The 22,478-nt window shown below is 50.8% G+C and overlaps 1 protein-coding gene across 1 annotated transcript in view; it reads left to right on the forward strand.

Annotated features, from left to right (window-relative positions):
* Nucleotides 1-15,353, forward strand: part of Myo18b (myosin XVIIIB) — a 191,649-nt gene extending 176,296 nt beyond the window's left edge. Inside the window, exons 42-43 of the mRNA XM_052167649.1 lie at nucleotides 10,901-12,146; nucleotides 15,156-15,353. Of these exons, the coding sequence (XP_052023609.1) occupies nucleotides 10,901-12,134 (1,234 nt within the window). The 3' untranslated portion in view covers nucleotides 12,135-12,146; nucleotides 15,156-15,353. The remainder of the gene's footprint in view (nucleotides 1-10,900; nucleotides 12,147-15,155) is intronic.
* The last annotated feature ends 7,125 nt before the right edge of the window (nucleotides 15,354-22,478 follow it).

The following is a 22,478-nucleotide window of genomic DNA, read 5'->3' on the forward strand; positions in this document are numbered from 1 at the left end:
CTAGTGAGTTCTAGCGGCAACAGCCCCAAGCCCTAGGAACCCCCTTTTGCCATCTTTAAAAATGAGCAATTCTAGCGGAAATGACTAGAATCACACATCAGTTTCAGTCCGTGTTTTTCCCGCCTGTGTCTTCAGCCAAGGCCTTTTTCTACAAAAAGTCTGATGAAGTCTTTCCTTTGCATCTCCTCCCACTCCCCACTCCAGTTTTGACTTGTTAGTGATCTATAGCAAATCTTTGCCTACTCCAGACACACGTTCTCTATAGGGGAAATGGATCCTCTGCTTCAGAGGCTGACTGACCTTTAGAAGCCAATCAACTGCTATTTGGATAAATGGTTTTCTACTGTACTGATTTTCAAGTCACCCTACTGATAATCCCCCTTTATATTTAGTACTGCACTGTGATCCGACTAATAATTTCCCTTCATTTCATCTTCAAGTTCTGGCTGCCTCGGTGACTCTCTGAAATTCTTCAAATCTAAATTCAGCTTGTCTGGGTTCCCTAAGTAAGGATTTGGTGCAGTCTGGTCCAACACATCCGGATGCTTCTTAGACTTTCAGACTTCTTTTACTAAATCAGGATTTTTGTTTGTTTTCATGTGTCTCGGGGTCTCTTCCTCTTCCCCTCTAGTTATAGCTTGGTGGCCCTATTTCCTCTTCTAGATGATCAGTTCCTTGAACTAACGGCTAATTCGCTTTCACAGCCTGAAGCGTGGAAGCACTCAGTAAATGAGTAGACAGATGTGAGAATGGATAGAGAGGTAGATGGATGGAGATAGATGGATGGAAGGATGGATGGAAAGGATGGATGGGTGGATAAAGATAGATTGGTGGATGGATGGATGGATAGGTGGATAGATGGATGGACAAATGGATGGACATATGGGTGGATGAATGGACAGACAGACAGATGGACAGATAGACGGATGGATGGATAGACAGATGAATGGATGGATGGATAGGTGGATAGATGGATGGACAAATGGATGGACATATGGGTGGATGAATGGACAGACAGATGGACAGACAGACGGATGGATGGATGGATGGATAGATAGATGGATGGATGGATGGATAGAGGGATGGAAGGATGGATGATTTCCATCCACTTAGAACTACATTGTCAGAGGAACCTGGGTGCTTTTATGTTTGACCTAGCAGTTGCCATTCTGCCATACTCAGTTGAGGTCCAGGTATGGGAAATGACAGAGTGTTGAAAATATGCTTAAGACATGTTGATCCGCACAGATCCACAATCCAGTGGACGATTTTAATCACATCTCATATCTTTCAAAACTGGAAGGGAAAAAGTTCAAAAGACTCAACAGTAGAACCAGTGTGTCTGCCTCTCTCTCCCAGTACAGGACTAGAGAGGTCCCTGATGTTCTCTGTCCATGGGGCAGGGTGGAGGACTTACAGGCTGTGAGGTTGCAGCACCAGCACAGACCTGGTCTCTGGAGGTGGACAGCATCCAATAGGAAGGACACCAGGCTCTTGGAGAGAGTGTTCAGGGCTGCGTGTTCAATGCTGATTTTGAAATTATTGAATTATTGTTTTTAAATCTTAGGAAGTGGCTTTGGTCTGGGACTGGGATCTGATTTAAGCATCCTCCACAAGGCAGACACAACTGCCCTCCACCCCCCTCATGGCATCCCTCTCTGCTCTCTCACTCACTCCAGTCTGTAAATCCTTTCAGGGAACTTGACTCTGGGACTTCATAAAGGAAGGATGTATGTAGTTAAGAAGCAAGCGTTATTTGGAGGAGAGGTATAGTAAGCATGAAATTATAATACAGAATGGGAGAGCATTGGCGGTGGTGAGAGCCCTGGGGGCCAGCCTGGCCTCAGAGGCATTGATTTCTCAGTGGGACTGATCATTGAACAGTGGTAAAGGTGTCAAAAAATATATACAAGGGACCCTTGGAATCACCTGTAAGAATCTACTTGGCTCCTCTGCGTCCCCCACCCCCACCCCATCTCTCTTCCTTTTTCCCTATTTTAGGTGTCTGCACAAGGTGCATATGTGTTTGTTCATTTTGTGTGTGTCATGCCTGTGGAGATCAGAAGTCAGCATCAGGGGTTTTCCTTCATCAATGTCCATCTTGCTTTTTGAGACAGGGCTTTTTTTTTTTTTCACTGAACCCGCAGCTCAGGGATTCAGCTTACATCTTTGGCTAGCAAGCCCTGAGGCTCTGTCTATCTCTACCTTCCCAGTGCTGGGATCACAGACGCTTGTGGCTGAGCCTCGCTGCTTATGTGGATGTTGGGGATCTGAACTCTGGTCCTCATCCCTGCATGGCAGGCATGTTAGTAACTGGGTCATCTCCCCCTCCATCTCCCAGTAAGGAATGACAGTTCTAGTCACCTTGGACTTCATTGGCCTCTCCTTTACTTTGGTGACTGTCCGAGTTTTTCAAAGCTGACATTATTTCTGTCTTCATACCCTCTCCCTCATGGTTATCCCAGGCTTGCAAATATTAGCAAGCATGTAGCATCATGTTGGATTCCAATATGCATTCACCCCAGTTGTCCCTAAATGGTCTTATGTAGCCTGGGGTTTTAAAAGGAAGGATCTTATGAGGAGGTTAATTATTGTATTTGGTTGTATTCTAAGGCTGGTTAGACAGATAAGAGTTGTGTTGGAGAAGTCTGACGCTTACAGACTGACCGGGCAGGGAGCACTGTAGCTCCCCACCGGGTCACCATTCTGTGCCTGTCTGCTGTCTGTCTGTCTGTCTGTCCGTCCAAGCTCTATCCTCGGTCCCTCATTCTCCGCCTCTTTCACTGAAATGGATCATCTTCGTTAGATTTCTGAGAATGGTTCATTTTCATCAGCACAGGCTTTGCCCACATGTTCAGAGTGCAGAGCTGTAATTGGGTGTGTGTGTAATCTGCAGTGCTCAAATCAGGGCCTCTTGAACAAACCCTCCCATCTCCTCTAACTATCGTTTCCATGTGCCGAGATCTTTAAAATCCTCCAGTTCTCGAAAAATACATCACAAGTTCCAGTAGACTTGGGTCTCTGTGCTGCGGTATAGGATAGGGGACAGCACCGGATTCCTATCTGAGTTTTGAGCTCCGTTCTAGGTGTCTTCACTCTACAGCTCTCTGTACTCATCCCAGTCTCTGGCAACCCTGACAGACCCTGCTCCTGATATCTGTGAGGCGGACATGGGAAAGAAAGCTTGGGATGCCTTGTGGATGGTCTGTGGGTGGGGTCCCCTGAGGCAGTTCACCTAGCTGGCTTCTGTGTGGAGAACTGACGCACACTGAAGTATCAGAAGGAACTGCAGACATGTCTGCCTGCTATCCCACCCACTTGCCTCACTCCAGTGTCCACACAATCAAGCCGGGAGTGAGTGGACACAGGGACAGCCTCCTACTGATCTCACCTCTTTGGCTGGGTCATCCCCTGGTCCTCCTCACTTCACGCCTTTCCTCTCAGCCCATTGTCCTCACCGAGCCTCACTCCCCTGCCCTCGAAGTGTAGGCAATCATCATTGCCTGCCAAGAGTTTTGCAGATGGAATCAGCTAATAACTGGTGGGTGGGGCCTTCCCTCCTACAGCCTCTTATCCTTCCAAATCCATGAACACCACCACTCATTGCCTCCCCTCCTCCAAAGCCTGAGTCATCCCACCGCCTCCAGAAAGCCTGTGCCACAGCCTCAGTACAAACTGTGAGCTCCCTTGCCAGCCCCTGCTGCATTCATACCCTGGAACTTCCTGCAGAGCAAAGCCTTCTTCATGGATGTATCCAGAACTTGTAGCAAAGATTCGCGCTCAAAGCGGGGAGCATAGCCTATTTTCTGTTTCTGTAAGTCAGCCAAGTCTTGAGACAGACAGACCAGACTGGGTGTCTTGCGGCTCTGCCAGTTCCTCGGAAAGCCTGCTAGACCCTCTGAGCCTCAACTTTCTCATCTGTAAAATGGGACGATAAAGAGTAAGGAGACAGAATGGCTAGGAGATGAGGACCATCGGGTGTGAGCCCACCTCCTTCCATTTCTGAGCCTCTTGTGTGACAAAGCAAGTTCACTGTGTCCTGTGCTTCAGGGAATGTGGTGCTAATACAAACCCAGTGATGTGTGTGAGATGTGTGCCTTGTGTACAGTCCCAGGAAACCTACTGATCTTCAGGGTTTGCTCTCTTGAATCTGATGTTTGCATCATTGGGCCATCTTCAGAGGAAACCCACTTCTCACCACAGACATCACCCAGAGTGTTAAAGATCTTACTAACTTGCTGTATGGTTTCAGGGGAGGAGTGAGGAATAGAGGCAACGGCTCACCTCTGGGAGGCGTGATTCGGAACATCACTAAATCTGTACCAGGTTTCCCAGGGCTCCGACCACCTCTGTCTCCAGCCGGATGCCAAAGCAAGAATTGTAAATGCTGCTATGTGGTTATGTCTGACGCCAGGTCCTGAGGCCTGTGGGTCGGACCTGGCTTTTCAACTCACTGTGTCATGATGGGCTTTGAGAGAAGTTGTGAAAACCTGAGTAAAACTTCACCTATGGGCCCACCCCATCCCTCAGCCTGGGAGGGGAGGGACCTGGGAAGAACAAAGCGTGAATGACACCTAGCCATTGAGGGTCCTGGTCCGGGTCCTAAATCCACTTTCCAGGAAGCCCCTAAGGAAATGTTTTCACTTCAGTGAGCCTCGGTTTGCTCCATGTGAAATAGGACAATGATACTGGTCTGGGTGGCGTGGTATAGTGGCTTCCTTGCCTGCAGTCAGGATTCACAGCACAGCTGCTATGGTCCCACTGGGGATGAAAACACTGGGAGGCACACGCACGAGACAACCCGGCAGGGGAAGGTTATGCTCCAGTAAATCTCCAGGAGATCCCGTCTCAGCAGCTGGCTTCTTCCAAGCCTGAGCCATACCGAGAAGTCACCTTTCCGTCTCTCTGTCTGCAGTACAGGTCTTGTTTGTTCTTTAACATCTGTGCTCAGTGTGGGGGTCTTCCTCAGCCCCAGCTATCAAGGACAAACAAGCAGACAGGTGTAAAGATACTAAAATAGATTAGATGGATGGAGAACGACACTTCAAAATGAATCGGCATTCACACATTCCTGAGTATTTAAGAGGACTTGGCTTCTGGACCTCCCACAGATGCCAGCAGTTGTGATAGGGTTCACATTCATACCACACACACACACACACATACACACACACCAACCCCTCATGCCCTAGGTCACTTTCTGATACCAACACACTGACCTCACTCACCTGCTGCCTGAAGGGTGGTCAGAAGTGTATCATTTAAGGAAAATAGCAAGAAAGGATATCTGTGTGTGCTTGGTACAGTCATGGTTATTTTTCAAATATTTTTGATCTGGTTGAGTACACACATGCAGAATCTGCAGCTGTGGAGGACCAAATGAATGTGTAGATAAAACTAGAAGATGTGTTGCCTACCCTGAAACCCTGGGATGGGAGGCTGACCAGAAACCACACCTCATCTCTAACTCCTAATAAGTCCCTGAGACCTGAGACGTGCCCCAGAAGAAGCCTGACCTAGAAGGCGGAAGATCCAGGATTTGAACCCACTGTTAATCGCTTAAAGGTTCATTTTCCTAACCTTGAAGATTCCAGGATTCCAAAGATCTTATATCCTCTGTAATATTAGGTAACCAAGTTCACAGGACATTACTATAGAATGTACCCATGCAATCACTGGTCAGCACTTACTGGGCTCAACTGTGTGCTTAGCATCAGAGAATCACTAATAACTGAACACCTATTGTGTGCCAGAGGACTAAAGACTGCCCTCGCCAACCCACTGTGCTTTCATGGGGCTGCTGTATGCTGTATTGGCTGGCTTACTTTATATGCGTTTGCTGAGCCTCTGTCATGGCCTAGGGCACTAGTCAGTGGCGGTAGATACAGTGGGCATTTCTATCCTCTCTGTAACACTGGGAGGCAGATGTGCCCCCTCTCATTTCTCAGCTGAGAAAATTCCAGCCTAGAGAACGCAAGGCTGCAATCCCAAAGACAGCACCAGATAAGGTCCCCAGCCGCCAAGATCTGATGTCAGAGACAGTGTGAGCCACGTGTCACCCACAGTCTGGCAAAAGGCCACAAAGACAAATACAGTGCTGTGGCTTGGCTCCTCTACACAGGACCCCACGTCAGCTACCTCCTCTCTGTGTGCCACAGGGGTGTTCCCTCTCCCATGCTACACCTGGAGGTCCTAACTCCTGCTTGTCAGGGTTTCCATGGAAGCAGAAGAGATGCCTGTTCTCTTCCCTGATTCTAGGTCAGGACCCAGCAGGCTAGGGTGTCATGACTGTAACCACTGACCAATTCTGCACGTGAATATGAGAGCCACCTCAATGTTCATTGGCGTGACTAAGGGACAGGCTTTGGAAGTCCCTGAGATATCTCAGGAGCCTCCATTCAGAGTCCAGCCCTACCCCTGCCTGGCGTTCATCACCTTTATCTCCCAGCTACTCGGCCCTCAGTACTGTAGCATCTCCTTGGCCAGTGCTCTGAGCATCAGGGGAAAATCTTCGATATCTACCATGCATCCATTGCAAGAAACACACACACACACACACACACATACACACACACACAGAGAGAGAGACAGAGAGACAGAGAGACAGAGAGAGACAGAGAGATTGAGAGAGAGAAGGAGAGAGACAGAGAGATTGAGAGAGAGAAGGAGAGAGCCAGAGATTGAGAGAGAGAAAGAGAGAAAGAGGGAGACAGAGAGAGAGAAAGAGAGAGACAGGGAGATTGAGAAAGAGAGAGATACAGAGAAAGACAGACAGAGACAGACAGAGAGACAGAGAGAGAGAAAGAGGGAGACAGAGTGAGAGAGAAAGAGAGAAAGAGATACAGAGAGACAGAGAGAGAGGCAGAGAGAGGGAGAGAGAGGGAGAGGGAGAGGGAGAGAGGCTACCCTAGAGGACACCCGGAGGTCAAGAATGAGTCACAAGTTTGGGTGCCTGACCACAGGCTGTCCTTGAAGGTTCCAGAGCTGGAACAGGGTGTGCCAGCCTCAAGTGGCAGAGTCAGGATTCTTTCCTTAAAGCCCAGAGGATTTCTGGATCAATAAATCCCCCTGTGTCTGCACAGAATATGAATACAAAGAGCTTCATACACAGAGCTGATGCAGACGGCCACAGGGAAGGCTGAGAGGATGAGATGGGGAATCTGTGTCTCTGCTTCTCACCCAACACCCCTGTCCTCTGCAGTGCCCGTAAGAATCCACTTGGCGTGGCTTGTGTCCCTGCTGATCCCTCAAAGGCACCAGGCCTTCCCACAAGGCAGGGCTCAGCCCTGCTCCTAAAGCCAAGGCCACACCCGCAGCGCTGAGGGCCCCCAGCCTGGGCCTTCTGCACTTTGCAATGTAGTCTGGGCCTGCAGACCTATATCTGGGCTCCTGTTGATCCTGCTGCCCAGCACGCCCCCACCTTTTGGTCAGAGATTAAAAGGGCAGAACTGGTCTATCCTGTGATTCTCCATCCCTCCCTCATCCTGCTCTCACCTCTGTCTCCCCCTTCCCTTCCCCAGCATCTGGGCTTTGCATCTTCTTTCCGGTCCTGCCCCCTCCGGGTCTACCAGTTGTCCCTTCCTTGCTCTACTGCAGGTCCTCTCAGCTCCTAGACCTTCTCCTCTTCCTGTGTCTCTGTCCCTCCCTTTCCCTTCTCTTTATCCAGCCTCCTCCTCCTCCTCTACCCTGATTAAATCCACTATTTACTGAGCACCTACTGTGAGCCAGGCTGAGTACTGAGCAGCTCCAGGACTGAGAGACGGCGGTCCCTGAGTCCCAGGCGGCAGGCACCCTGAGTGGCAGGCGATGGATGAGACTGAGGCCTGAGATACATTCATCACACCCACCTCCTTTCAGGACCAAGACAGCATGGAAATGGCTTTTGTCATCTCGGCTGCAGCCCACTGGCCCTGGCAGCTCAAAGCTGTTTATTAAAAAGGAGAATGAAATGAACAGAGTGGATGCCACCTTGCAGTGTGAACATGTGGGGTGAGCGTGTGTGTGTGTGTGTACATGTGTGGGTGTGTGAGATGTGTATGTGTACATGTGTTTGAGTGTGCATGTGTGTGTGTGGGTGTGTGAGATGTGTATGTGTACATGTGTTTGAGTGTGCATGTATATGTGAGGTGTGTGTACATGGTTGCATGTGGTGTGTGTGTATGTGCTGTGTGCATTTACACGGGTGTATGAAGTATATGTGTGGTGTATATGATGTGCATGTATACATGTGTGTGAGTATGTGCATGTGTGATGTGCATGTGTACATGTGTATTGGTGTGTGAAGTATGCTGTGATGTGCTTGTGATGTGCATGTGTAGACATGTGTGTGCATGTTTCTGTGCATACATGTGTATGGTGTGTGTGCATATGTGGGTGTGTGAGGTGTGTATGTGTTTGCATGTGTGTGTCTCGCTGTGTGGGTGTGTCAGTGTGTACATAGGTGTGTATACATGTATGTGTGTATGCATATGTGTGTATAAATGGGAGTGGTGTGTGCATGTGTGTGCACGTGCACACGTGTGTGTGTGTGTGTGTGTGTGTGTGTGTGTGTGTGTTGGAGGGGGACATTCTAATGCACTGCTCTCGACAAGCAAGCCTTCAGGTGATTGGAAAGCAGCCATTAGGCTTCACACTCAGCACTCAGGCAGGTCCAGCTGTGATGGGACAGGAAGTGACAGGCAAGAAACAGGACTGAAGGCGGCTGCTGTGGAGAAGCATGAAGCTTTTGTCTCAGCACACGAGGCTGCGCGCTTCTTGCTGAGTGGTGCCAGGTCACTGCCCCTGTGGTGGCCAGCCCTCTCCTCAGCTCTCTCAGTCCCACTCACGGTCTCACTGTGCTGAGCAGCTGTGTCTGCAGGCTGGGAGGTCGGGGAAGGGATGGTAACCAAAGCCATTTGCAGTCCGCTCGTTTCTGCGATCTTGATTGCGGAATGGAGGCTGAGCACAGAACCGAAAGCTTTTCCTTTGTTTTCCTAACCAACTGCCCACGAGGCCAACATTGTAGAGCTGGGGCAGTGGGGCTTCCTGGAGGGTGGAAGGCAGGATGGGACAGGGCTGGGGATGGGCAGGTCCTGGCTCACGGCCGTTGCTTATGCTTGTTCTGCAGGGTCTAGCTTGAAGCAGGGCCAGTGCGCTCAGCCAGCCCTATGCTCCATCCTCATGAAACTGTTTAACCCGTCATGATCTGGTGCCAGCTCACAGGGGCCACACTGGCAGGATCCTCTAGGGGAGAAGCCCACGGAGGAAGCTGTGACCTCGAGTGTCGTGGCATCCTCTGAGACATGAGACAAAGCGCCGTAGTCCAAGTGGCTTATGAACCACAAAAGTTGATTTCGCAACATCTGTAGGCTGCAAGTCCAAGCTCATAGTGCATGTGTGTGTGTGTGTGTGTGTGTGTGTGTGTGTGTGTGTGTGCAGGCCATAGGTCAACCTCAGATGGTGCTCCTGTCCACCTTGGGCCCCAGGCAAGGTCTATCCCTGGCCTTGAGCGTACCAATTAGCGTGGCTGGCTAGTGCTCTGCAGGGGCCGCCTGTCTCTCCCTCCTCGGCCCTGAGGTGACACACACAACTGTCACACCAGCTTTCAAAAGTCAGGTTAGGTTCTCGCATTGGTGTGGCCACTGAATCGTCTCCCCAGCCCTGACAAAGACTCTGTTATCTTACACCTGTGGGGTATAATCACCACCTAAGAATACGGGGCTGGCAAAGACCCTAGCTGTGCTTTCCCGTCGTCCCCTGTCAGCCATCCCTCAGTGAGGTTGTATCCCCAGATTCCAGATCCCCACCCCTGTGAGTTCAGAGTAGAGGTGGAGATTCCCAGCTGGGGCCGGGTGCTTTCCCAGAAGCCTTGTGCCGGCGTCCCAGCCACCTTTGGTGTGTGCAGACCTTCCACACTTATCCCCCTTGGTAGAGAGCCAGCAGGCAGCCAGAACCTGAGTGCACCTTGCTTGGTCCACGTCCCCACTCACCTGCTCTGACAGCGTTGTCCTCCTTGCCCAGATCTGACATCTGATGTTCTCTCCTGTTTTTAAATAAATTATGAGACTTCACTCGTGGGTAGATAGGGGCTTGTTTCCCTGAGAGAAGGAGGGCACGGGCATTTTTTATTTATTAAGGAAACACTGCTGTCCTGTTACCTTCCTCCTTAAACACACACACACACACACACACTCACACACACACACACAAACATCCTTTATATATTGTTTGTAATTCCATCACGCACAATTCAAGGCTGCATTGGGGATGCGGTATACAACCTGTCACTGACTGCTGAAGGAAAATGGAGCCTTGTGTCTCAGAACAGAAGCTGCCTGTTGCCCCACACCCCCCACCCGTGCCCCCTTGAAGGGTTGATTTAAGGTGAATCTTTTCCTTTAGGGGAACTGATTTTAATTACCCCACCCCACCCTTTACTTCATGAAGCCATTAGAGGTCTCACAAAATACTTCACCAGGACACAACTGGGGTGCCCAAGGCTCCAGTACCCCACGTGTTGGAGTTGTCCTCTGAGCTTTCCCTTAACTAAATAAGCCACACCTGCGAGTTTCCCCCTCCACGCCTGGAAAAGGGGATTACTTACTCAGCATACCTCTGGGGTGATGTTCTACCCAGTCAGAGAGAATGCCCCATAAGCCCATGCCTCCCACAGTAGTAGCTCCTGGGTTGATCCACTCAGACGTACTTAGCTGGGTTTAATTATAGATAGAAATTGCGCCTCAGAAAGCAACACAGAATCATTCACACAGCTGGAGCTTCCACACCGAGTCACATGACTTGTTAGAGGCTGTGGTAGGGTCGGCCTTTACAGAGACAAAATAACACCACCCCCAGGCTTAGCAGCTCCCTAGATCCCGTGAATCGAGGTTCCTAGCGATTTCGTTCTTTCTTCTTGACACAGGGTAAGTGGAGAAGCTGGAGATTCTGAGAGGCTGAGAGCAGCATCGTCTGCATTGAGTGGAGCCTGGGCTGCTCCCAGAGACACCTCGAGGACTGCTTCTGCGTCTCTCCACCCGGCCTTCCCACAAAAGCCCTACCATTTGGGGGATGGGGAAGGCTTTGCTGTCCACAGAAAAGGCACCCCAGAACGGCCAGGTTCCCTGTCTTCATCTCCCCCTCCCCAGGGCACCACTGTGTCACCCCCGCCCAGAGACAAGCTGCCCAGCCCGTCAGCAGCCCTGTCAGAGTTTGTGGAAGAGCTTCGCAGGAAGAGAGCCCAGAGAGGCCAGGGTTCCACGCTGCATCTGGGGGATGGACCCACGCTCCCCATCTTCCAGACCACCAGGGCTTCCTCACTTAGGAGGGGCAGAGCCGGCAGTGATGAGGGAAACCTCTCACGGAGGACCAGGGTAAAATCTCCTCTGGGAGCAGAGGGGAACCCCGGGGCCGCAGCCGGTCTCTCCCGGTCCACCAGTCTCAAGTGCATCTCCTCAGAGGGCACCGAGAGCATCACCCTGCTGCCCGAGAAGCAGAAGACACACTTTGGCTCCTGCGAGTCCCTCTTAGAATCAGGACCCAGCACGAGGAGAAAGCTGAGCTCCCCCACGGGACTCCTGTCGCCTACACTTCGTCCCAGGCGGCGGTGTCTGGAATCCTCCGTGGATGACGCCGGCTGCGTAGACCTTGGGAAGGAACCACTGGTCTTCCAGAACCGACAGTTCTCTCACCTGATGGAAGGAACTCTGGACAGCGACCCGTTCAGCTGGAAGCTTCCAAGCCTCAGCTACAGACGCCAGACCAAAGTGGACTTTGATGATTTCCTCCCGGCCATCAGGAAGAATGATGCTCCTTCGTCCTCCGGGGCTGCCAGAGATGGGAAGGAGGCTTCGAAGCATCCGGGCGTCCGCTTTGAGATGGGAGAGGACGACCACTCTTTTCTCTCGGGGATCAAAACCATCTTGAAGAAAAACCCAGAGTCCAAGGAGGACCCTGCTCACCTCTCCGACTCCGACTCCTCCTCCAGCTCCATCGTGTCCTTCAAAAGTACAGACGGCGGTGGCGTCAGAAGTGGTCCAAGAGTCCCCAGACTCCAAGGTGACGGCGGGGAGCGGATGTCTCCCGAGCACAGAGAACCTGGCTCTGCCAGGAGAGAAGATGATGTCGAAAGCATAATGAGGAAGTACCTCCAACAGTAGAGACTGGTGCAGGTAAGGACAGACGGCTGTCAGGACAGACGGCAGCCTAGGCAGCCTCCGGGGAAATGGGAGCTTGTTCAGCTTTAAACCTGGGAAGTCACAGCAGTCACTGTAAGATGCAGGTGGATGCACCAGAAAGCACAAGGTCCTGGCGGATGCTGCTACCGACAGGGACAGAGGGGCTGGGGTAAGACAGCTCAGTGGGCAAAATGCTTTCCCAGCAAGAGTTTGGGTCCCCAGCATCTGTGTGAAAGCCAAGGAGGCATGGTGGCCAGTCATCAACCTCATAACTCGGGAGATGGAGACAGGGGAGCTCTGCCTGGCATCTAGGCTTACCACTGCCACACAGACAAGATCCCGACTGTACATATAAGATGGGAAGAGACTGAAGGAGGCACTTGAAGTCAGCCTTGGTCTTGAAGGGCATGTGCTCACATGTGTGCATCCACACACACGTGAGAGGAGAGAAGGTCCGGTTTGGGGAGATGGCCCAATCAATAGAGCCCTGTAAACCTAAGGCCTTGGGTTTGATCCCCCACAACCCATGTAAAAATGCTGTGTGTAGTAGTATGGGCTTGTAAGCCTAGCGCCAGAGAAGTGTGGACAGTAGGTGGCAGGGGCTTGCTGGCCGGCCATACTAGCCTAATTGGTGAGTCCTGCGTTTAATGTTGGCCCCCAAAGCAAGATGGATATCTCCTGAGAAACACTAAGGCTGTCCTCTAACCCCAACAGGCACACACGTGTGCACACACAGGTACACAGGCACACAAAGACGGTGCCAGCCCTTTAGTGTACCCAGTGGATCCTGTTTGCCTAACCTCTTTCCACTTGGGGTCAAAGGGGCTGGTGTGGCATTCTGTCTACAGAATAGTCTTACTGAGCCAGCAGAGGCTGGATTGGAGGATGCCTGCCCAATAGTCAGATCTGATGTTTGCTTTCTCTATAGAGGGAAACTAGGGCTCAGAATGAGGGGATCGGAGATACAGAGTCCCAGAGCAGCAGGGAGGAAGCAGCTAGGATGCTCTCCACCCCACCTCTGCTCCCAGCTCCCATCCTGCATCTTCCCTGAGACAAGCACAGGCCACGTACATGTCTGTCATACGCAGACTGAGCTCCCTGAACACATGTATTGGCTGTGAGTTGCCATAGGCAATAACCCAAGAGGTTACCTATCTATCCCCAAATCACAGGTTGACCAGCTGAGGGTCAGAGAGCTCAAAATCCACCTGGGCAGTCTGAGACCCTGAACCCCGGAATCCTCCCTTGCCTCTCCAAGGCTCGCCTTCTGCCTGCCGCCCGGGTGTCCTAAGCAAGGGAGTCAGAGATGCTCTGTAGCCCAGCAGACACAAACGTCCCACTATGGGATCTCAAATCCCGAGGCGGAGGCGCCAAGCAGTCGCACGTAGTTGCTCAGTGTGTGAACCTCCACAGCCCCCAGGTCTCCCGGCAGCCTGTGCTCACACTCAGGCTCCTTCGAGAGGCACCCTTGGCCCGCTGTAAAGTCACGGCCCCTTCCGCAGAGACCTGCTTGGGCTAGATCCTAGCAAATTAACTTGACTTACCATGGCCTTCTCTCTGCTCTCAATTACCGAGTAAAGATCTGATATTCATTTACATTATTATGCTCTTGGGGACACGGGAAGCCATTTCAAAGGCCAAGTAAAGAGCATGTGCCCACAAGGGGATGGTGTCTGGTACACGCTGGCCTGAACACCTTGTTTCTGCCATTTTTTTTTTTAAAACTCAAGTGTCCTCTTCCCTCTGAGGGAATGTTCACTGTACTGGTAAACACTGGCTACATGTCTCCCAGACTTCCAGGCTGGGGTTCTAAACCACACTGCACAACTCTACTCCCCGGGCAAACCCCAGCCTCGGCTCATCCCTCCCGCACTGCTAGTCAGGAGCTCCTGGGCAAGCCATGGGGTCTTATCCTCAGTAGGGCAGTTAGTGGACAGTAGCAGTACCCGGAGGTTTAAAGAGAGATCAGCAGGCTTGGTGGTACACACTTACGATACCTGTGTTGGAGAGGCTTGGGCAAGAGAGTCCCAAGTTCAGAGGCAGCCAGGGGTATGTAATAAGACCCTGTCCCAAATACATACACACACACACACACACACACACAAATACATATATACATATACACATACGTATACACACATACAAATTCATACAGATACACATTCATACGTATATGTGTACATACACATACACCCATATGCACATGTAAATATACATACAGATACACTTTCACACATACATACACATTCATATAGACATACATATATACATGTACACATTCATACAGACACATGCAAATACACACAGATATATACATATATACATACATATATACACATGCACATATATGTACACATACAGACATATACACATGTATATATACATATATACACATTCATATAGACACATATTCATACATACATATACACACATACACATCCATACACACACACAAATATAAGAGCCAGAGACAGCCTGGCCTCTACTCAGTGTAGGGCAGGTTACTCTAACTTTGTGTCCTGTGCAGACCTACCTCCTGTGAGTGACTTGTAAAGAGGAAAGGTTCACAGTGACTCAGGGTTCTGGAAACCTCAGTCCATCACGGATGGACTCTGTGGCTTCTGACCTGTGGGAAGTAACACAGTGCAAAGCTACTCCCTCGGGGTGGATAGAAAAGGAGAGAGAGGAGGAGACTAGGGTTCATAGAGGCAGTATTGGGGGCGGGGTCCCCCAGTGGCTAGAAACAGCTTTTCAGCATCTCCCAATAGCATTATGCAAAGCAGCCTTTAAACTCGGGCCTTTGGGGACAGTCCAGATCCAACAGCAGCAGGCCCTTTAGAACTCTGCCCCGCCTTCCTCCCGTGGTGTCTCTTCAGCTCCACACATTCCCTCCAGTAAGGCCCCCTCCTCCAGGCTCCGGGAACCCCAGGCTTGCCTCCTCTTCCCCAGCAGACCTTCCCAGCTGGCATCCCAGCTCTGACTCGCACCTGTGTTTGCTTCCAGCCTCCCCAGATGCAGCTGCCATCAAAGACTCCCTGCTCCACAGCACTGGAGAGAAAGAGAGACACCCAGGCTCTTGGGGCCTGCTGTCCAGAGCCAGACCACATGGCCACCCTCAAGACACGGGATGGGCCCAGAGAGACATGTTCTAGCAGGTCCCCAGGCTATGCCAATGCTTGGTCTGCATTAAATAAAGTTGCCTTCCCTGGAGTCGTGTGGTTTCTCTGTTCAGACATGGCCATTTTGGACTCTGTAAGGTACAGACAGGTGGGGCAGTGAGGATCCCAAAGAATGGAATCAACACAAGTACTTAGTAAGATGGGCTGAATGCTGCCTGTTCCCTCCAGCCATGTCTACAGGTGCTGACCTGCCTCTCCATCTAGCCATTTCACTTTTGCAGAAGTGTGACCACTGTTAGCAAGCCTTCCCAGATACCCTCGCTCTCTGCCCTGTGGAGTGTGTGTAATGTATATATGTATGTATGCACATGTACCAGTGCATATGTGTATATGCACATGTATGGGTTCATATGTGTGTATGCACATGAGTGGGTACATATGTGTGTATGCATGTGTACAAGTACATATGTGTGCATATACATAGAGGGGTGCATATGTGTGTGTGCATATGTATGGCTTCATATGTTTGTATGCACATGTAAAGGTACATATGTGTGTGCACATGTGTGGCTTCATATGTGTGGATGCACATGTATGAGTGCATATGTGTGCACATGTATGGTTCATGTGCATATGCACATGTATAAGTACATGCATGTGCACATGTGTGGGTATATATGTGTGTATGCATGTATACAGGTACATATGTGTACATGCACATGTAGGGGTGCATATGTGTGTGCAAATGTATAGGTACATATGTATGTATGCACATATATGGGCACATATATATGCACACGTACAGTTGTATATATATGCACATATACAGGTGCATATGTGTTTATGCACATGTATGGGTGGATATGTGTGTATGCATGTGTACAGATGCATATGTGTATATGCACATGTATGGGTGCATATGTAGGCCAGACACTAGATATCTTCCACTTTCTCCTTGAGTGCACTCACTGACCCAGCTTGCCCAGCTGGGCCCCAGAGTCTAGGTCAACGCCCCTCCCTAGCACTGGGATTATAGCTCTACCAGGAGTTACTTCTCTATCATTGTGATGAAACACCACGACCAAGGTGACATAGAGAAGGAAGGGCTTACGGTTATGGAGGGATAGAGAGTTCCTCACCATCACAGTAGCAAGTGGCAGACATGGCGGCAAAAACGGATGCTGAGGCTCTCCTATCATAAACCATAAGCACAAAACGGAGCTGAGGAACTAGAAGTAGCATGAGTCTTTAAACTCTCAGAGCCCACCTCCAGCGACACACCTCCTGCAAGGCCATGCCTCCCAAGCCTCCCCAAACAATGCCACCAACTGTCAAAGGAGTGCTCAAATACACGAGCCTGCAGGACACTCGTTCACACCACCAGAACCACCAAGCCCAGCTTTTACCTGGGCACTGGGGATCCACACGGGCCCACATGCTTGTGCTGTGAGTGCTATAGGACTGAACGCTCGGCCCGGGCCATTGTCATTCATCTCCCTGGATCCCCACATTTACCTTCGTCCTGTCCTGTCCTTTCTCTTTCTTTGCTTTGTGAGTACACACACACACACACACACACACACACACAATGCACAAGAGCCTCCATGAACCCTGAATACAGAAGACAGGAATAGATGTGTTTCCAGTGTGTTACAGAATTTGTAACTATGCACTCCCCAGCCCCACCCACACAATCCCACCCATACTCACAGCCACACTCACACTCAGCCTCTCCCACTCTCAGCCCCACCCATACAATCTCACAGCCAGCCCCTCCAACAGCTAGCCGCTCCTATGCTCAGTCCCTCCCACACCAAGCTTCTCCCATGCTCAGCCCCTCCCATGAACCACTCCTACACCAAGCCCTCCCATGAACAGCCACGCCCACACCAAGCTCCACCCACAGCCAGCCCCTCTCACACCAGGCCCCTCCCATGCTCAGCCCTTCCCACACCAAGCTCTACCCACCCACAGCCTCCCCAGCAGTCACACTTCAGCACACTGGAAGCATAAACTGCATGAGGCACAACTTCCAGCCTCACAGCCAAGATACCTTTTGCTTTAAACACCCTCAAAGGAGTCAGAATAATAATTACCAGTTAATCACAACCAGCTAATGGTCATTGATCATACACCATGTGGCTGCTGCTGGGTGAGGATTTACACAGTTGTCCCTCGCAGTGTTACAAAAAGCCCTGAAAGATAACAGCGGAGACTCCTTACACATATGGGACCCAAGGGCCTCTGAATTCCTTCCAGGTGTCTCTGTTACACACACACACACACACACACACACACACACACACACACACACTGTGTCTGTATTGTGGAGGACCCATAGCGTGAGTCGCTGTGAGAATCGTGGGTACGCCTGGCTGTGGGGACAGTGCAGCACCCTTTAGGACAGAAGTGTGTTTAACCTCTCAGTTCTGAAGGCTAGCAGCCAATGGCCTAGAGGCCAGTCCTCTAGGGAGCAGGGAAGCTCTCTTCTCCTCAGTTCCTCTCACCATCCTCCCTGTCTGTGCATCTGAAACTACCCCATCCTAAGGAACTTTTTTTAAACTTGATCGCCCACCTCTACATGAGGTCACGTTCTGGGATGCCTGCCGTTAGAACTTCGATGTTTCTCTTTGGTGGTGTTAGAGGGGACACAAACAAATCAAAACACTGAGTACAAAGAAAGGGCGGCGCATCAGCTCTGAGCATGCTCAGTGGTGGTGGGGGTAGGTGGAGAGGGCGGAGACTCAGCTCTGAGCATGCTCAGTGGTGGGGGGGTTAGGTGGAGAGGGCGGAGACTCAGCTCTGAGCATGCTCAGTGGTGGTGGGGGTTAGGTGGAGAGGGCGGAGACTCAGCTCTGAGCATGCTCAGTGGTGGTGGGGGTAGGTGGAGAGGGCGGAGACTCAGCTCTGAGCATGCTCAGTGGTGGGGGGGTTAGGTGGAGAGGGCGGAGACTCAGCTCTGAGCATGCTCAGTGGTGGTGGGGGTAGGTGGAGAGGGCAGAGACTCAGCTCTGAGCATGCTCAGTGGTGGGGGGGTTAGGTGGAGAGGGCGGAGACTCAGCTCTGAGCATGCTCAGTGACAGGGGCGGGCGGGAGTGTACAGTTGGGAAGAGCTTTGGGCTGGGGTGCAGACCTCCAGATGCAGCACATCTGGAGTGCAATGGACTTCTTGTGCTAGTGTCTTCTATTATCCCACTGAGAGCTCCACTGAGGAGGCTGGAGCCTCCTCCTTCAGCTTCCTGTTTCCCAGAGCAGGGAGCGCTTTCATCAGTTTGTTAGGGGAGCATCCAGAACATCTGGCTTCAGAGATCCTGATGGAAGAAAGAGCGTCATCCAAAGCATACAGAACTTGGCTATGGGGTCGATCCAGGAGCTACAGGCCCCACCAAAGGACTCACGGGGCTACAGAGCCTCTGCCAACTCACAAGTCTCCCTGATCCTCCGCTTCCTCCTCTTTACAGCGTGAACACTGGATCGCAGAGTCCAGTGAGCAGAAGTGCGTATGCAAGTTGTATCGTTTGCTATAGACCCCACAACCGTAGCGTACTGGCTGCATGGCCTTGGGCACACGCGTTTACTTCAAGTGCTTATAAGGCATGGATCTGAAACCTTGTATCCTGGGCGTGGTTTCTCCCGGGGCCTCTCTCTGTGACCTTCAGATGATAGAACTGTCTTGTCTCCTTTCACACCTTGTCTGTCCCCATACACCTTCACCCTGTCCGTCTGGAGTCTCTCTGAGTATACAAAATTACTTCCCAACACTCAGAATGAGCAGACCCCTCCCTAACAACTAGCTTGAAGGTAATCCTTTCTGAAAAGTTCACTGCTATAAACATGACCCCGGTTGATGGTACTGAGCGCGTTCCCAGTTTTAGAGAGTCACAGTCTGGCTCACGGCATATACTATGCTGTTGAGAGTGGCTGTTTAACACATTAATAACTGTATTAATAATGTGTGATTCTGACCATCAGATAAACATGTCCCAACTCCCACTAGCCTCATCCCCAAATCAAGGCCCTTTTGACATTGGAAGTAAAGTCACATGACCCTCCTGGCATTGGACTTCCATGGCACCTCCTAGCCTGGAGAACAGGATCCTCTGTGAGAGTCTCTGCACCCATAGCTCTCATTCAACCAAGATACTGGGTGGGGGGAGGGCGTCTACACAGTGCTGGGCACTGCTTCCCATGATGTGGCGACAGTGGGATAGGCAGAGTGTGATGGTTTGAATAGGCTTGGCCCAGGAGAGGCACTGTAAGGAGGTGTGGCCTTGTTGGAGTGGGTGTGGCCTTGTTGGAAGAAGGGTGTCACTGTTGGAGTTAAGCCAATCTTCTCCTGTTTGCCTTCAGAACCAGATGTAGAACTCTCAGTTCCTCCAGCACCTTGCCTGCCTGGACACAGTCAGGCTCCTGCCATGATACTGGACTGAACCTCTGAACCTGTAAGCCAGCCCCGATTAAATATTGTCCTTGTAAGAGTTGACTTGGCCATGCTGTCTCTTCACAGCAATAGAAACCCTAAGATGCAAAAAGGCCCCACTTTTCTGTGGAGGATTTTGTAGTTGTCTCTGCAGGGAAACAAATCCAGCAGCAGACAGAGACGCTGTGGGGGAGAATAAAGCTGAGAAAACATTTGTTTTCAGAAACATTTTTTTTTAATGGAAGGAAGGAAGCTGTTGTCGGTCCTCAGTCATGTATACAGACGCCTCCAGAAAGGTCAAAGCTAACAGCAGTGAGGCTTTCCTCCTTCATCGAGAAACAGAAATTCTAAAGAGGATCATTAAGAGCCAATTTGCTAAGCCAGGCATGGTGGCTCAAGCCTGTGGTCCCGGCCCTGGGGCCAGGTAGGAGGCTGGCATACTTGAGGACAGCCTGTGTTCTAGAGATAAAGTCGGTCTCAAAGCAACAATAGCAAAACAAGCCCAGGGAAGTGCGCGTTGCACAAGCACGCGCTGGGTTCCCAAGAAGCAGTGTGAACAGGCAGGGCACAGCTTTATTTACCTCCAGTACTGAGAAGTCAGTACTGGACAGCTCCCTGCACGGCTGGCCTGGCTGAATCTGAGCTGCATAGTTCAACAGGAGACCTCCACTCAAATAACAAGGTGGAGAGAGGCCGAGGAAAGCACCAGACATCTGCCTCTGGCCTAGATGCATGTGCACATACACACATGTGCACACACACACACACACACACACACACACCACTCCAATGTAGATCAGGGCCACAGAGCAGATCCAGATGTGTAAGTGTCCATGCCAACTTTTCTTCTTACTTCCATGAAGAAGGCATTTTGAGCAGTGTGCTCAGATCTCAGAAAAGCCTTGGACAGTAAGAACTGGAGGATCTCAAGGAAAATCTCCAAAGTGAGGTTCAGACAGTAGCTGGTCTGGAACCAGGTCTGTCACCCCAGCCCTCAGGGTGTGGAGGTAGGAGGATCAGAAACTCAGGGTTGTCCGGGCTACATAGTGAGTTCAATGCCAGTCTGGGATACATGAGACTACATCTCAGAAAATAAAAAGAGAAAAAAGAAATGGGGGAGGGAGGAAAGAGGGAAGGAAGAGAGGGAGAGGTGGGGAAAGGGCAGGGAAGAAAAAGACTCCACTGAAGATGTTCTATGTCCAGGCTGAGTTTAGGAGTTAGTTACTATTTACCCATCCGGCAGTTGGGGGTGGGGGCTGCAGCCTGGTTTGCAGACCCTGCTTCTAAGTGAGCTCAAACAGCTAACAACAACTTACCAGCGTAAGGTACAGGACAGGCAATGTAGGACTCCATAAAACCTTTAATGGCTTCTGAGGGAGATGGGAGGAATTTATTTGAGGTAACAAATGCCCTCCCTCCTTGGATGGAAGGGGCTCCCAGAAGACAACCCTTCAAGTCCCGAGACAGGAGCAGCCCCTCGGACACCAGGACGGCCTTGGGCTTCAGAGTACAGCTGTGTCTTGTATTTCCTGGCATTGGAAAGGTTGCTCTGGAGACTGGCTCAGAAGAGATTTTGAGGAGTGGGAGCAGAACTGGGGGAGGGGAACCCTCTTGGTACCCTAGGTTCCTGGATACCAACAGTCACCAGAGTCAGGGCAGTGCCTGGGTTCACACCCTTAGAGTGGTCGGCTGGCCTGCCCTCAGTGGCATCAGCTGAGAACTGGAGAGGGCCCACCCTGCCTGTGAGGAAGAGAGAAGACAAGGGAGGGCCAGACATATGAACAACCCGCAGGCCTGCCTACCACCGCCTTCCAGCTGCCACACACTTCTCTATATAAGGGAAAGGCTCTTCTTCCGCTTGCAGGACCCCGGAGGAGCAAGAACCCGGTGAAGCAGTCTGGCCTCGGGTTAGAGAATATTTATGTCCTCTTTTCTAAAGGTAAAGAATTTCTTAGGGATGCTGATTAGAGCACAAGCAGCCTCCAGGCCGCGCTGTAAATACACAGAATGGAGTGTTCATTGCCTCCATTTGTCCAGAAAACTAGAACAAATATGCCCGAGGGCTCTAAACACAGGGCGGGTCTCTCCAGCGGGGAATTTCTTCCATTCTGTTCCCTGCCCTCCAATCACCAGTTTGATGGCTTATGGGTGGATGCTCTCAACAAATGCCTCAGGGATGTTTGCCAGGTGCCAGGCACTGTGCTGAGCAGCAGAGAGCCCCGCCTCTGCAGGCCCTAATAGCTAAATGACAGGAAAAGGTAAAGTAACCGTGGGTGCCACATTGAAAAATAACTACAATATTGGTAACAATGTTGCTTTATTGCTTGGTAGGTTTGAGGTCTACTTTGTATATGCCCTCAAATGGAAAGCTTGTTGCTGTATCTGTTTTTGACAAATGCCTGTCAAGACCAATCATTTCCTAATCACTTCAAAGGCAGGAGAGACTGCTCAGTGGTTAGAACACCTGCTGCCATCTCCTAGCTGTTCCCCCTCACCCACGGAAGTCAGATGGCTCACACCTATAACTTCACCTCCAGGGGACCCGACCTCATCCTCTGGCCTTCAAGGGTATTGCACTCTCATGTACATACGTGTACGTGCTCTCACGCACAGACTTCCATAAATGAAATCTTTTAGTCACGTCAGTAGATCATTTCCTGTTTCCCCTCTTTTAAAGCATCCTCCACCGTGCTGAATAATATTTCATTGTCTAAAGAACGGGCAGGCTTTCTATGACTTCCCTGCAGTTGACTGTCCCAATTTGCAGTGTAGACACTCCTATAATAC

The sequence above is a fragment of the Apodemus sylvaticus genome, chromosome 22 (assembly GCF_947179515.1).
Source record: "Apodemus sylvaticus chromosome 22, mApoSyl1.1, whole genome shotgun sequence".
Taxonomy (NCBI): Eukaryota; Metazoa; Chordata; class Mammalia; order Rodentia; family Muridae; genus Apodemus; species Apodemus sylvaticus.